Source organism: Colias croceus, chromosome 5 (genome assembly GCF_905220415.1).
Source record: "Colias croceus chromosome 5, ilColCroc2.1".
In the NCBI taxonomy this organism is placed as follows: domain Eukaryota; kingdom Metazoa; phylum Arthropoda; class Insecta; order Lepidoptera; family Pieridae; genus Colias; species Colias croceus.
In genome coordinates this window covers 12,586,197-12,599,624 of record NC_059541.1, presented here as the reverse complement: position 1 = coordinate 12,599,624, position 13,428 = coordinate 12,586,197, and the positions used below count along the sequence as shown (strand labels likewise).

The window sequence follows — 13,428 nt, the reverse complement described above, 5'->3', positions numbered from 1 at the left end:
ATTTCTTATAATATTTTTAATTGATATTAATAACTTGCATGTAGATAGAACTATATGGCTATCGCATTAATTGCAGTAAGAACTGAGGGAAATAAGTACACGCTCTCCACATGTCTAAACCGTTGGTTTAATAGTATAAGTTTTAGTATGGTTTAGTTCCATCATTTGATACTAGATGACGCTAGTTGTAGAAGCTGTGTTTTTGAATCGCGCTTGTGTTATTCTTTTGTAACTAGATATAAGCAAAATGGTACTGTAGTTCCGCAACCCTCTCAAATATACGGTCAGAGCGTTTTTGAGTGTTTTATTTCCGACTCTGGCTAGTATGTACTACATTGCTGGTGGTACATAAATTTGGTCCTGCGAGCCGAATACTGGAGACCAGGTGGTGACGTCAGCGGCTATTGGTGGGAGCGAGAGGAAGAGCAACCGGGACGTCAGCAGCCATTGGAGGGAGCGAGAGAGAAGCAACCGGGACTTCAGCGGCCATCGGAGCGAGCGAGAGGTAGAACAACCGTGACGTCAACGGCCTGCGGAGCGAGCGAGAGGTACAACATCCGTGACGTCAGCGGCCAGCGGAGCGAGTGAGAGGTACAACATCCGTGACATCAACGGCCTGCGGAGCGAGCGAGAGGTGCCATCCGTGACGACAGCGGCCAGTGGAGCGAGCGAGAGGGAGACATCCGTGACGTCAGCGGCAAGCGGAGCGAGCGAGAGGGAGAACAACCGTGACGTCAGCGGCCAGCGGAGCGAGCGAGAGGGAGAACATCCGTGACGTCAGCGGGCAGCGGAGCGAGCGAGAGGGAGGACATCCGTGACGTCAGCGGGCAGCGGAGCGAGCGAGAGAGAGGACACCCGGGACGTCAGCGGCCAGTGGAGCGAGCGAGAGGGAGGACATCCGTGACGTCAGCGGGCAGCGGAGCGAGCGAGAGGGAGGACACCCGGGACGTCAGCGGCCAGTGGAGCGAGCGAGAGGGAGAACATCCGTGACGTCAACCGACTCCGGAGTACAGGTGCGAGGGAGAAGGACTACCAAGTAGTGAGTGAAGTGAAACAGTGAGTACTTTGAAGATTAATTAATTAATCAAAATTGGACCTTAAGTCCAAGAAAATAAGTGAAGCGACGGGGAATCCATGCCCAAATTGAATTAGAGTTACTTTAAAACACTTAGAATATTTTCAATGTTTACATTGACTTAGTTTTTTAACGAAGATTTGGACTTAGAATATTTCAATGTTAATATTGACTTAGTCTTTGCTCGTTGTATTGAATAGACACTTGTAAAATTTTGTAAAAGAATTTAACACTTAAAATATTTTAGAGTTGAGGAGACAGTTTATACATGTGAGTTAGCTTGTTTTATATGCAATTTAAATATTAAGTTAAATTTATTTATTTCAAATAAGTTTGAGAATATAAAGTCTATTTATCTTATTGTTGTTCGGAAGTCTCTGAATATTATAATGGAAGTATTTAATAGAATTCAAGAAAATAGTAAGGAGCTTATCTCTAAGGGTAAAGTAAATTTTAAAAAATCCCCTAAGGAAAGAATTACTGTTTCGTATGTTGAAACTCGTTTGGAATCATTAGAAAATCAGTGGCAATCATTTTGCGATACTCATCGCCAAATTATTAGCGAGATATCTAAGAGGGAGTTAGAATCTTCTAGCTATATTAAAAATTGTATATATGATGAGACCGAAGTACTTTATGTAGATTACAAAACGGAATTGAAAGATGCTTTGAATGAATTAAAGGGTAATAGTCGGTCCGGGGTAAAATCAAGTGATTCCAGAGAGTATCAAGAAAAATGTGTCATAAAATTACCAGAAATTTCTTTACCTAAATTTTCTGGAAAATACACAGAATGGCCTACTTTTAGAGATCTTTTTGTATCCTTAATACACAATAACCATAAATTAGATGATGTACAAAAATTACATTATTTAAAGGGACACTTATTGGGAGAACCGGAACAGCTCCTCAGACATACAGCAATAACCGATAAAAACTACACGGCTTCCTGGACTCAGCTAGTCAACCGTTATGACAACAAAAAGTATTTGTCAAACAATATCCTTCAACGTTTCATGAGCCAAAAAGTATTGCATCATGAATCGTCATGGGCGATTAGAGAATTATTAGATAGTATGAACGAATGCTTAAGTGCTCTAAGTAACCTAGGAATTGATATTACTAGTTGGGACACAATCATCATTTATATAATGAGTCACAAATTGGACCCTGAGTCCAGGAAGCAGTGGGAGTCCAAGGCAAATGATTGCGAAGACCTACCAACCTTGACTCTGTTTAGAGAATTTTTGGAGCATAAGTTTAGGTCATTAGAGTTTTTAGATACTAAGTCAGTAAACGTAAAAAATCCTCGTTTTAGTCCCAAAGTACTTTATGTGAACAATACTTTGACGAATAGTGTTGAATCGGGTCAGTCTTATGTGGCGAAGTGTCCGTATTGCAAAGGGGCAACTCATAAATTATATAATTGTAAGGAGTTTGCGAAGTCGGACTATGATGTGAGACATAAATTTATACAAAATAGTCGCTTATGTTTTAATTGTTTTGGTAGCAACCACTCCGTATTTTCCTGTCGCCAATCCACCAGATGTAAGGTTTGTAAGCGTAAACACCATTCATTGCTTCACCCCGAAGAGTCAAAAAATGTTGAGTCCCATCCAAAGAATGTGGTTGTTTCTTCAGCAACCACATCTGAACGCGATGTTGTGACGTGTTTCTCGAATGTCCATAGTCAGGTTCTTTTGGCTACTGCAGTTGTGGAAGCGGAGTCGAATACAGGTAGGGCTTACTTTAATTTGCGATGCTTATTGGATCAAGGCTCAATGGTTTCTCTCATCACAGAATCCACGGTTCAAGCTCTTGGGCTAAAGAAAATTCCAAATAAGGTTCGTATTTCTGGAGTAGGAGGTCAGGAAGATTCTTTAGCGTCAAGATCTATGGTAGAAGTAAAAATCAGATCAATTTATAATCCCAAGTTTACCATGGTCGTTCAAGCGCACGTTCTCGGTAAGCTTACATCTTTTCTTCCATCAAGGAGAGTCAATGTGCAGTTGTGGCCAGAGCTTTCGCACTTGCAATTGGCTGATCCAAAATATGAAGTCCCAAACAAAATTGATCTGTTGCTTGGTGCGGAGGTGTATGCCCAGGTACTGGAGGACGGCATGATAAAAGGTCCCCCTGGATGTCCGTTAGCACAGAAAACGCATTTAGGGTGGATATTATCTGGGCACATTCAATCAGAAATATTAGATTCTGAAACGCACCAACAACCGAGAGTGATCGTCAGCATGCACGCTGGATGCAATGAAGACGAACTACTAAAAAGGTTCTGGGAAATAGAAGCAGAGCCATGTTTGGCAAGCCATAAAATAATGACAATCGAAGAAAAGGCGTGTGAAGATATTTTTGAGAGGACAACTAAGAGAGACAGGGAGGGAAGATATATTGTCGACTTACCTTTCCGCCCCGAAGTGAAGCATGAATTTGGAGATACGCGAAGTGTAGCGGTGCAAAGGCTAAGGAGTTTAGAGAAAAGATTTAAGAACATCGAACTGAAGAATAATTATACGCAAGTGTTGAAGGAATATTTATTGCTGGGTCATATGGAAAAGGTGCAGGAAGACTCGGAAGAGACGCGGAGACGTTCGGTATGGTTACCGCATCATGCAGTAGTCAGACCAGACAAAAGCACTACTAAGACGCGAGTAGTATTCAATGCGTCAGATAGAAGTGCTAATGGTATTTCGTTAAATGATACCCTGATGGTTGGGCCAAGACTACAACCAGAATTACGTCATATAATCATGAGATGGCGTCTCCACCCGATATGCCTAATAGCCGACATCATAAAGATGTATAGGCAAGTAAAGCTGAAAAGGGAGCATACAGATTATCACCGAATTGTGTGGAGAGACGACAATAATGAAATCCAAGATTATCGTCTACTTACCGTTACCTTTGGCACTTCCAGTGCACCTTATTTAGCTGTCAAAGCTCTCCAACAGGTAGCAGTCGATGAGGGTGGGAGCTACCCCCTAGCTGCTGCAAAACTAAAAACAGACTTTTACATGGATGATCTGTTAACCGGGTGTGATTCTGAAAGGGAAGCATTACGATTATATGAAGAAATGAATGAATTGTTAAGTAAAGGAGGTTTTAAGCTACAGAAATGGAGTAGTAATAGCATGGAGGTGATGGAAGGTTTTGAAGGAAATATAGAACAGGACAGGGAACTTAAGGAGGATGACGTGACTAAAGTAGTAGGTCTCTTTTGGAATCGCCGTACCGATGACTTTAGTTATAGAGTTCAGTTTTTATCAGCGTCGCTTCCTGCAACCAAAAGAGAAATTATATCAGAAATTTGTCGACTGTACGATCCTCTTGGTTGGATCGCTCCATGCATCATCACTGCAAAAATATTTATACAAAAATTATGGATGACTGGATTTGGATGGGATGATAAATTACCGTCTGAACTTATTAGTGAATGGATAACTTACCGTGAGGAATTATTTCAGCTAACAAATTTCCAAATACCGCGATGGGTGCAAACCCGAAGCAAAGATACAGTTGTGGAGTTACATGGGTTTAGCGACGCTTCACATGCCGCCTATGCTGCTGTGGTTTATATTCGTTGCATTTCTGAAGATAAACAAATTAAAACTCACCTGGTAGCTGCAAAAACTAAAGTTGCCCCGATCAAGCAAATCTCCATACCTCGACTGGAACTCTGCGGTGCGGTGTTGGTAACAAAATTATTACTTGAAGTAGCTGAAGTTTTGAACATACCAATTTCACAGTTGCATGCTTGGACAGATTCCACCATCGTCCTGGCGTGGCTTAGTGACCATCCCAGTCGGTGGAAAACATTCATAGCCAACCGGACTTCTGAAATTCTAAATCATTTAGAACCTTGTAAGTGGTCGTATATACAGTCCAAAGAAAATCCCGCTGACTGCGCGTCACGTGGAATACTACCTTCTGAGCTAGTTAATAATAATTTGTGGAAGTACGGTCCGGATTGGTTAAGTAAGATTGATATTCAGTATGGTAAACCGCTTTCCATATGCACTAAAACTGACCTGGAAGAAAGAAAGGTTAGAGTACATGCTGCAACTAAGGAGAACTGTGAAGATATAGATATATTTTTAAAATTTTCATCTTTTACGAAGCTGGTGAGAGTAGTCGCCTACTGCAGAAGATTCCTGAAATTGAAGGATCCCGTTGAAACTCGTACGAAATTTCTACCTTACCTTTCAGCTGAAGAGCTCCGAGATGCCACCATGTGTTGTATCCGTCAGCATCAGCTTACCTGGTACCCTGAAGAAATGAAGAATCTGAAACAGAAAAATATCATTAAAAAGAGTAAAATTGACAATTTAAATCCATTAATAGATGAATTAGGAATTATGAGGGTCGGAGGAAGGATAGAAAATTCTTACCTGAAGGATAGCAGCAAACATCCGATGATTATAAACGGTGACTCCTGCTTGGCGAAGTTGATTATAGCCGATGCTCACGCCAACACCATGCACGGAGGTCCCCAGCTGACTATCAACTACATACGTTCAACGTATTGGATCACCAAATTGAAAAATCTTGTACGATTTCACATACACAAATGCGTTCCATGCATAAGAAACGCGGCGAAGTTTAAAACTCAATTGATGGGCCAGCTGCCTGCCTGCCGAGTTACTCCTCAAAAACCGTTTTTATACTCAGGTGTTGATTACGCTGGTCCCATTAATATTCGCGTTTCGAAGGGTCGTGGCCATAAATCCTATAAAGGATATATTTGTCTCTTTGTTTGCATGGCCACAAGAGCCGTTCATATAGAAGCAGTATCCGATCTTACTTCAGAAGGTTTTTTGGCAGCTTTCAAACGTTTTGTTGCTAGACGAGGTCGTTGTATTCAGTTGTGGAGTGACAACGGCACCAATTTTGTAGGTGCTTCTAAGGAGTTGCGGAATTTGTTTGCAATGGAGAAATCCCAAATGCCAGTTGACATTGCATCATCATTGGCTAACAATGGTACAGAGTGGCGCTTTATTCCTCCTCATGCTCCAAATTTCGGTGGAGTGTGGGAAGCAGGCATAAAGAGCACTAAACATCATCTGCGTCGCGTAATCGGCGATTCTACTCTTACTTATGAAGAGCTGGCGACGGTCTTGGTGCAAATTGAGGCGTGTCTCAATTCGCGACCATTGTCCGTGGCTAGCTCCGACTCAGGTGATCCCAACCCGTTAACACCGGGTCATTTTTTAATAGGGGAGACATTGATTATGGCTCCGGATAATAATTTTGAATACGAGAAAATTTCCAATTTGCGTCGTTGGCAGTTAACCCAAAGGATGGTCCAGCATTTTTGGAAGCGTTGGTCCCAAGAGTGTCTAACCCAATTTTTTCAAAGGTACAAGTGGAAAGGCAAGGTTCCCGATATCAAGGTAGGAGACGTGGTCTTAGTTAAGGAGGACAATTTGCCTCCTGCGAAATGGATGTACGGATTGGTGGTAAAATTACATCCGGGTAATGATAAGGTGACACGTGTTGTCACATTGAGATATAGGGGTTCTCACATACAAAGACCGACTTCGAAACTATGTGTGTTGCCCGTTAGAGAAACATAAATGTAAAAAAGAAAATATATATGTATTATGTTAGACGTACATAAGTAAAGAATAATTGTTACTTTAAAGAGATGTATGTATTTGCTTCTATGTATTACTGTATTTTTTGCACACTTGTATTTTTTGTATTGTGAAGGACTATTCGTCCTTGGCGGGCGGTATGTCTAAACCGTTGGTTTAATAGTATAAGTTTTAGTATGGTTTAGTTCCATCATTTGATACTAGATGACGCTAGTTGTAGAAGCTGTGTTTTTGAATCGCGCTTGTGTTATTCTTTTGTAACTAGATATAAGCAAAATGGTACTGTAGTTCCGCAACCCTCTCAAATATACGGTCAGAGCGTTTTTGAGTGTTTTATTTCCGACTCTGGCTAGTATGTACTACATTGCTGGTGGTACACCACACATCCACTCACAATCACACACACACACTCACGCTCACACACACTCACACATACATGCTATATAATACATCTATTTTTTTTCTTAATTTAAGCTTTTTGTAATAAATTTTTATTTTGCTTCAAAAAATTGTACTTAGTTGTATTTATAAGGAGGAACGCTGGCTCCTAAGACACAGAGTTCCTCTAGTTTAGGAGTCAGCGTACATATTTCTGTAAAGTTCATGTTTTTTGGCAAATAAGGATTTTTATTTATTATTTATTATTATTATTATCACATAATTTTATTTTTATTCAGATTTCGTGTTACTACCATGTTCAAGAGTAACCTTATCGTAACAATTAATTAACTAGATAAAAATATTATATATTCATAGTAGTTATAAAAGCGAGTGTTTGTGTACTTGTATGTTGTGGTTGCGCTGCGGCACGCGCACGTCGTAGAAGCGCTGCGTGAAGGCGGGCGCGTGGTCGTTGAGGTCGGCGAGCGCCACGCGCACGCGCGCCGAGCCGGTCAGCGCGCCGTCCCGCACCGCCACCTCCAGCGCGTGCGTCGCCGCCGCCTCGCGGTCCAGCGTGCGACCCGTTGTCACTATTACGCCTGCCACCACATCATATTTCAGTTAATGACTAAGTAAAATTGAGTTGTTTCTCTTTGTGTAAATGCCATCGACATCTCGACGACATCGAATCTATCAATGGATAGGATAGATATGTGTAAAAATGTAATGGAATAATACACCCGATTTTTGTATGAACTCTGAATATTACCGGTATTTTCATCGATAGAAAACAGGCCGTCAGGATTGCCGGCTACGATCGAGTAGCGCAGGTGCGGCGGCTCGGGCGCGTCGTCGGCGTCCACCGCAGTGACGCGCGCTACGAACGTGCCCGCCGCGCAGTGCTCCGGGATTGTCACCGAGTACTCCGCATGCTCGGGCCACGGCGCCATGTCGTTCACGTCTTCCACTTCTATGTAGACCTGAAACAACAATGAAATCATAATATTGCATCTATGTTTGCAGAGAACAACTAACTTTTTTTCCAACCTTTTCCATGCAAAACGTTGAGATGAATATTATACCTGAATGCAAGCGTAGCGAGGCACAAGACCATGGTCTTCAGCGCATACTGTGAGCCAATAATGAGGGATCGTCTCCCGATCCAGTGGGGTTTGAGTTCGTATAGCACCTGTGAATAATGAATCAATTTCAAATAGAACGTTTATATGTATAATTTATCTACGTTAAAATTGATAGTATAATTATGTTATACAACGATTTTGAGAATGAATTTATGGAAAATTTTATAAACCATGTACATAGTACAAATTTCAATAGCATTTTTATATGGTTAAAATATTAATACCTGTATCATCAATAGAAAAGTGCGCCATCCCAGAGCCAGCAACTATATAATAAGCGAGGCGTGAGTCTCGACCGGGCGGGTCATCGTCGGTCGCTGCGGCGTTAAGAACGCGCGTGCCAACTGCGGCATCCTCCGGCACGCTCGCTCGAAGCACTTGACGGTCGCTGAAAGCAGGCGTGTGAGAATTCTCGTTGACGTCTACTACTTCCACGATAAGTGTCGCTTCTGCCCATAGCGCAGGTCGTCCATTGTCCGTGGCGCGTACTGTGACTCCGTATACCTGGATTATAAAGGAAAAAAAATGACAAAATATTAGGTATTTTTCAAAATTGTATTATACATATTTTATAAGTAAAACAAACAATAACTCGTATATGACTAACCTGTCTTTCTTCAAAATCAAGTCGCTTGGCAGTACGTAGAGTTCCTGAAGTACTGTCAACTGTAAATACCACATCATCTTGATCAGGCAGCGTGTAGGTGACCAGGCCTCCTGCGTCCAAGTCTGGGTCGAACGCTTCCAGTACAGCTACTAGTGTACCGACTGGAACGTCTTCCCTTACACGAGCACTATAAGCAGGAAGTGCAAATTTTGGAGCATTATCGTTAACATCATCAACTGCAACGCGCACCAAAGCTTCAGCACTCAGTCCTCCACCATCAGTGGCACGAATTGTCAGCTCGTACAACGCATGCCGTTCACGATCCAGCGGTGCACACACTAACACTACACCACTTTGTTTGTCGACACAAAACTCCCCCTCGCAGCCGCTGCTTAGACTGTATGTAACACGACCAAAATCACCGCCGTCACGATCGGTTGCGTTTGCTCGAAATATTGCTGTTCCATTGATTGCGTTTTCTGTAACTCTAAAGCTTGCTAAAGTCTTCTCAAAACGAGGTGCATTGTCATTAACATCCAACACTGTTACTGGTAATAAACGTGACGATGACCGCTGCGGTTGACCCAGATCGTACACGGTAATATTTAAATAATATTCACTTTCTCGTTCTCTGTCTAAATATCCTATTACTTTAAGTTCTCCAGTGTCCGGGTCAATACGAAAAGCAGAATCTGCATCTCCACCTGATATTGCAAAAACGAGAAGTCCATTGTATCCCAGATCTCGGTCTCTAGCCCGTAACCGCACCAAAGAAGTACCAAGTGCTACAGATTCATTTACTTTTATTTCCACGGGAAAATCGACGAATTCAGGAAAATGAAGATTTTCACCAAAACGTGATGACGCCAAAGGAAAGTCCTCTGTAAAGTCTAGAGGAGCATTGCTGCGCTCTGCAGCCGCTAATAATTCGGTTAACCTTCTTGCTACTCCTGTATCACGGCATTCCAGATTATTTGAATCAACACTGCTACTACCCACCGTATTTCCACCTACCAGATGTAATGTAAGTGTAGCTGCATCAGCAAAGTGAGTGCCATCAGTAGCAGTAACATTAAGTACACGAGTTTCGGTTCGAATATCGCTAAGGTCACAAGAAAGGCTTAAAATTCCAGTTGTTGTGTCGAGTGAAAAGCAATTATCTTCGTTTCCGCCAATAATACGATAAGAGACTACATCACCTGAGTCGAAATCAATTGCGGACAACGTCACTATTTCGTGGCCAATGGCAAGCCGACGTGGTAAGTAACCAACGCAGTCAACGCGTTCAAATTGGGGTCTATTGTCATTGACGTCTTTTACGCGGATCGTGACTCGCATTTCAGCTTGTCGGCGATACGGTAAACCCCAATCACTTGCTCGGATCTGTAAAACATATTCTCTACGCATACTTTCATAATCTAATAATCTGGTAGTTCGCACAGCACCAGAAAAATGATCTACTTCAAATGGGACTGGTTGTAAATTTGCAATACTATACGAAATATATGCATTTTCACCTGAATCGGCATCTCGAGCTACAACTCTGGCGACAATTGCCCCACTAACTCCATTTTCTACGACGGTCACTTCCATTTCTTCTTTTTCAAAAACAGGATCATTGTCATTCGCGTCTAAAACTGATATTTTTACTTTAGCTGAAGATTGTTTCCGAGTTCCAGCATTTCCTTGATCAATAGCAGAAACTGTAAGAGTATAAAGAAACTTATGCTCGGCATCTAAAGGTACTGCTGTATACAGGACGCCACTCTCTGGGTTAACAAAAAATTCACTACCTTCATTACCTCCTACTATTTCAATATAAACGCGAGCATTTTGGCCCTCGTCTCTATCGCTGACTTTTAATCTTATAACAGGCGTATTTGGTGGCGCTGTTTCTAATATGCTAGCCTCGTATACTTCTCTGCTAAATACAGGAGCATTATCGTTAATATCAGTTAAAGTGACTGGTAGAGTTAAGTAGGATGATCTTGGTGGTTGACCAGCATCCGTGGCCCGCAGTGTAAGATTATATCCTTGTGGTGCGGACTCACGATCCAACAATGCGTGCGCTATAATGTCATACTCATTTGCTTGAACTGAAGGGCGTATTCGAAAATGTCCATCTGGATCACCGTCTACTATATCAAGAGCAGCAATTTGACCATGCTCACCAACATCGCGGTCGGTAACTTGTAAAATTGCATATATTTCAGCTGTGGAATTCTCTAGGAGTTCAGGTAGTTTACGAATTTGTAATTCAGGGGCATATAAATTCGCTTGTTGGACACGAACTATTAGTGAAGCTTTTGCAGATGGTGCATTTTTCCCAAGAGATAACAATGAGGCACGGTCGTGGGCTAAAACAGTGACTTCATGTCGTTTATTTTCTGCATATGACAAAGTCCTCGTAACTGTCACAATTCCACTTGTCGGATGAACAGCAAAGCGATCGGTTGGTTCAGAAAGACTATAATAAATTTCACCATTTATACCAAGGTCGGCATCTTCAGCCGAAACTGTTATTATACTTGAGTGAAGTGATGTATCTTCAGAAACCTGGACCTCATATTCAGTTGGATAGAAAAGAGGACTGAGATCATTTTCGTCCGTAACTTCAACAGCGACAACAGTATCTGTTTCTAACTGCTGACCGTCGGGGAGTAAAGCGGTCGCACGAATTTCCAAACGATATGAGTCTCGTCGCTCCCTGTTGAGAACATCTGAATGTCCCACTCGGGTTCTTATAGATAGAAAACAAAAGTCGCCAACGACTCGTTCTTCAGCTTTAAAGAATTTGTCACGGTCACCGTGGCGGATGCGGTATCGCACTTTTATGTTTTGGGCAGGTAGATGTAGGCCAAGCGGTTCGGAGGCGGGCGGCTGTTCTGCGTACGTGCGCGGTGGACTGTTCTCCGGTATGCTCACATTGTACAGCGGATATTGGAACTGTATCGTATAAGGCGAGGGAGGGCCGGGCCCGGCGCCGCTTGCGCTGCACAGGGCCGCCAACACCAGCAGCGCGCGCGCGCTCGCCATAATTCATTCGGATATCTGAAATAATAAAACATTATCATAAAATTTTAAATAAATATTGATATTATATAATTTGTGAAGCATATGAAAATTTATCGAGTAGCCTAAGGTTAAATAAACGCAACAAATGTTATTTATGTTTTTACTTGAACAAAATATTGCGGATATTAAGGGTAGATGGATAGGGTTTGTGAAACGGACTTATCAGTCAAAGTAACTGCATCATATAATATAAATCCCATATACATATATTATGTATATACATACCTATACAATACCTATGAAACTTAAAGCTTTATAACACTCGATCTATTTGATAACACTCGATCGAAGTATTAAGTACTGGTATTACTAAATTATTTTTACCCGACTTCAAAAAAAGGAGGAGGTTATCAATTCGGCCGGTACGTTTTTTTTTATGTATGTACACCGATTACTCCGAGGTTTCTGAACCGATTTACGTGATTCTTTTTTTGTTCGATGCGGGATGGTGTCGAATTGGTCCCATAAAAATTTTATTCGGATAGGCCCAGTAGTTTTTATTTATGGGCATTTTTGCAAGTGCAAGTTTGATGTCAGTTGTTTTTAACGCAGTTATCACTTGTATTTATACCTGATCGCTTCGGCCTTATATGGGGTTGACCCCCGAAACAAAACCGTGTAATGAATGTGAAATGCAATGCATCTTAGACGGCACAATAGATTTTCGTCTTACAAATGCTACTATAATTAATAAAATAAAAAAAAAAAACATTCAGGGTTCAGGCGTTCCAAACAATATCCCATATAAATCGAAAAATAGGCTCAACGATTAAAATTACATTTCATTTTCTATACAGACTTCATCGTGTTAATAAAATAAATATCTAGGAAAATATAGTTCTTTTGATAATTATTTTTGTACATATACCCAAACTATAGCCATTTTTGTCAAAAATAATTTGTAATAAATAATCCCACCAAAAAACATAAATGTAAAAATGGGATTGAACTTGGCTTGAACGTTGCCGCGTGTCTAGATAATATAACTATTATCACACTAAGTATTATGTTGAATGTAGTTTCTTAATCGTTATTATTGCGCTTACAAAAGATACAATAAAACACCTCGTGTGTAGTCTAGTGGTCAGTGGTCACTCAGTATGCAGGCGCGCCAGGGAAAACGAGATTCTGTGTGAAACTGGTTTGAGCTAGTATTGGTAGTATCGATGTTTAATTACCTCATGTAGTTGAGACGACACTGAAGTTGCGTGAGTGACGACCAAATCTGAAATAAAAGGATAGTACTTTTATAATTGAGCCATAATAATATCATTATATTTTAATTAATCCATACTAATATTATAATTTATGCGAAAGTAACTCTGTCTGTCTGTCTGTTACTCAATCACGCCTAAACTACTGACCTAATTTTCATGAATTTTGGTATGGAGATATGTTAATACCCGAGAAAGGACATAGACTACTTTTTATCCCGGGAAAATGACGCAATCCCGGAAATCCTACGGGAACGGGAACTATGCGGGTTTTTCTTTGCCTGCGCGGGCGAAGCCGCGGGCGGAAACCTAGTATATTATAGTTTTA

General features: G+C 41.3%; 1 protein-coding gene across 1 annotated transcript in view; it reads right to left on the bottom strand.

The window, feature by feature from the left end:
- The window catches only part of LOC123691679 (fat-like cadherin-related tumor suppressor homolog), a 79,147-nt gene extending 66,034 nt beyond the window's left edge, over nt 1–13,113 (bottom strand). The window contains exons 1-6 of the mRNA XM_045636195.1: nt 13,065–13,113; nt 8,812–11,862; nt 8,429–8,708; nt 8,145–8,251; nt 7,832–8,042; nt 7,465–7,661 (exon numbers count right to left, since the gene is read on the bottom strand). Of these exons, the coding sequence (XP_045492151.1) occupies nt 7,465–7,661; nt 7,832–8,042; nt 8,145–8,251; nt 8,429–8,708; nt 8,812–11,847 (3,831 nt within the window). The 5' untranslated portion in view covers nt 11,848–11,862; nt 13,065–13,113. The remainder of the gene's footprint in view (nt 1–7,464; nt 7,662–7,831; nt 8,043–8,144; nt 8,252–8,428; nt 8,709–8,811; nt 11,863–13,064) is intronic.
- Between the last annotated feature and the right edge of the window lie 315 nt (nt 13,114–13,428).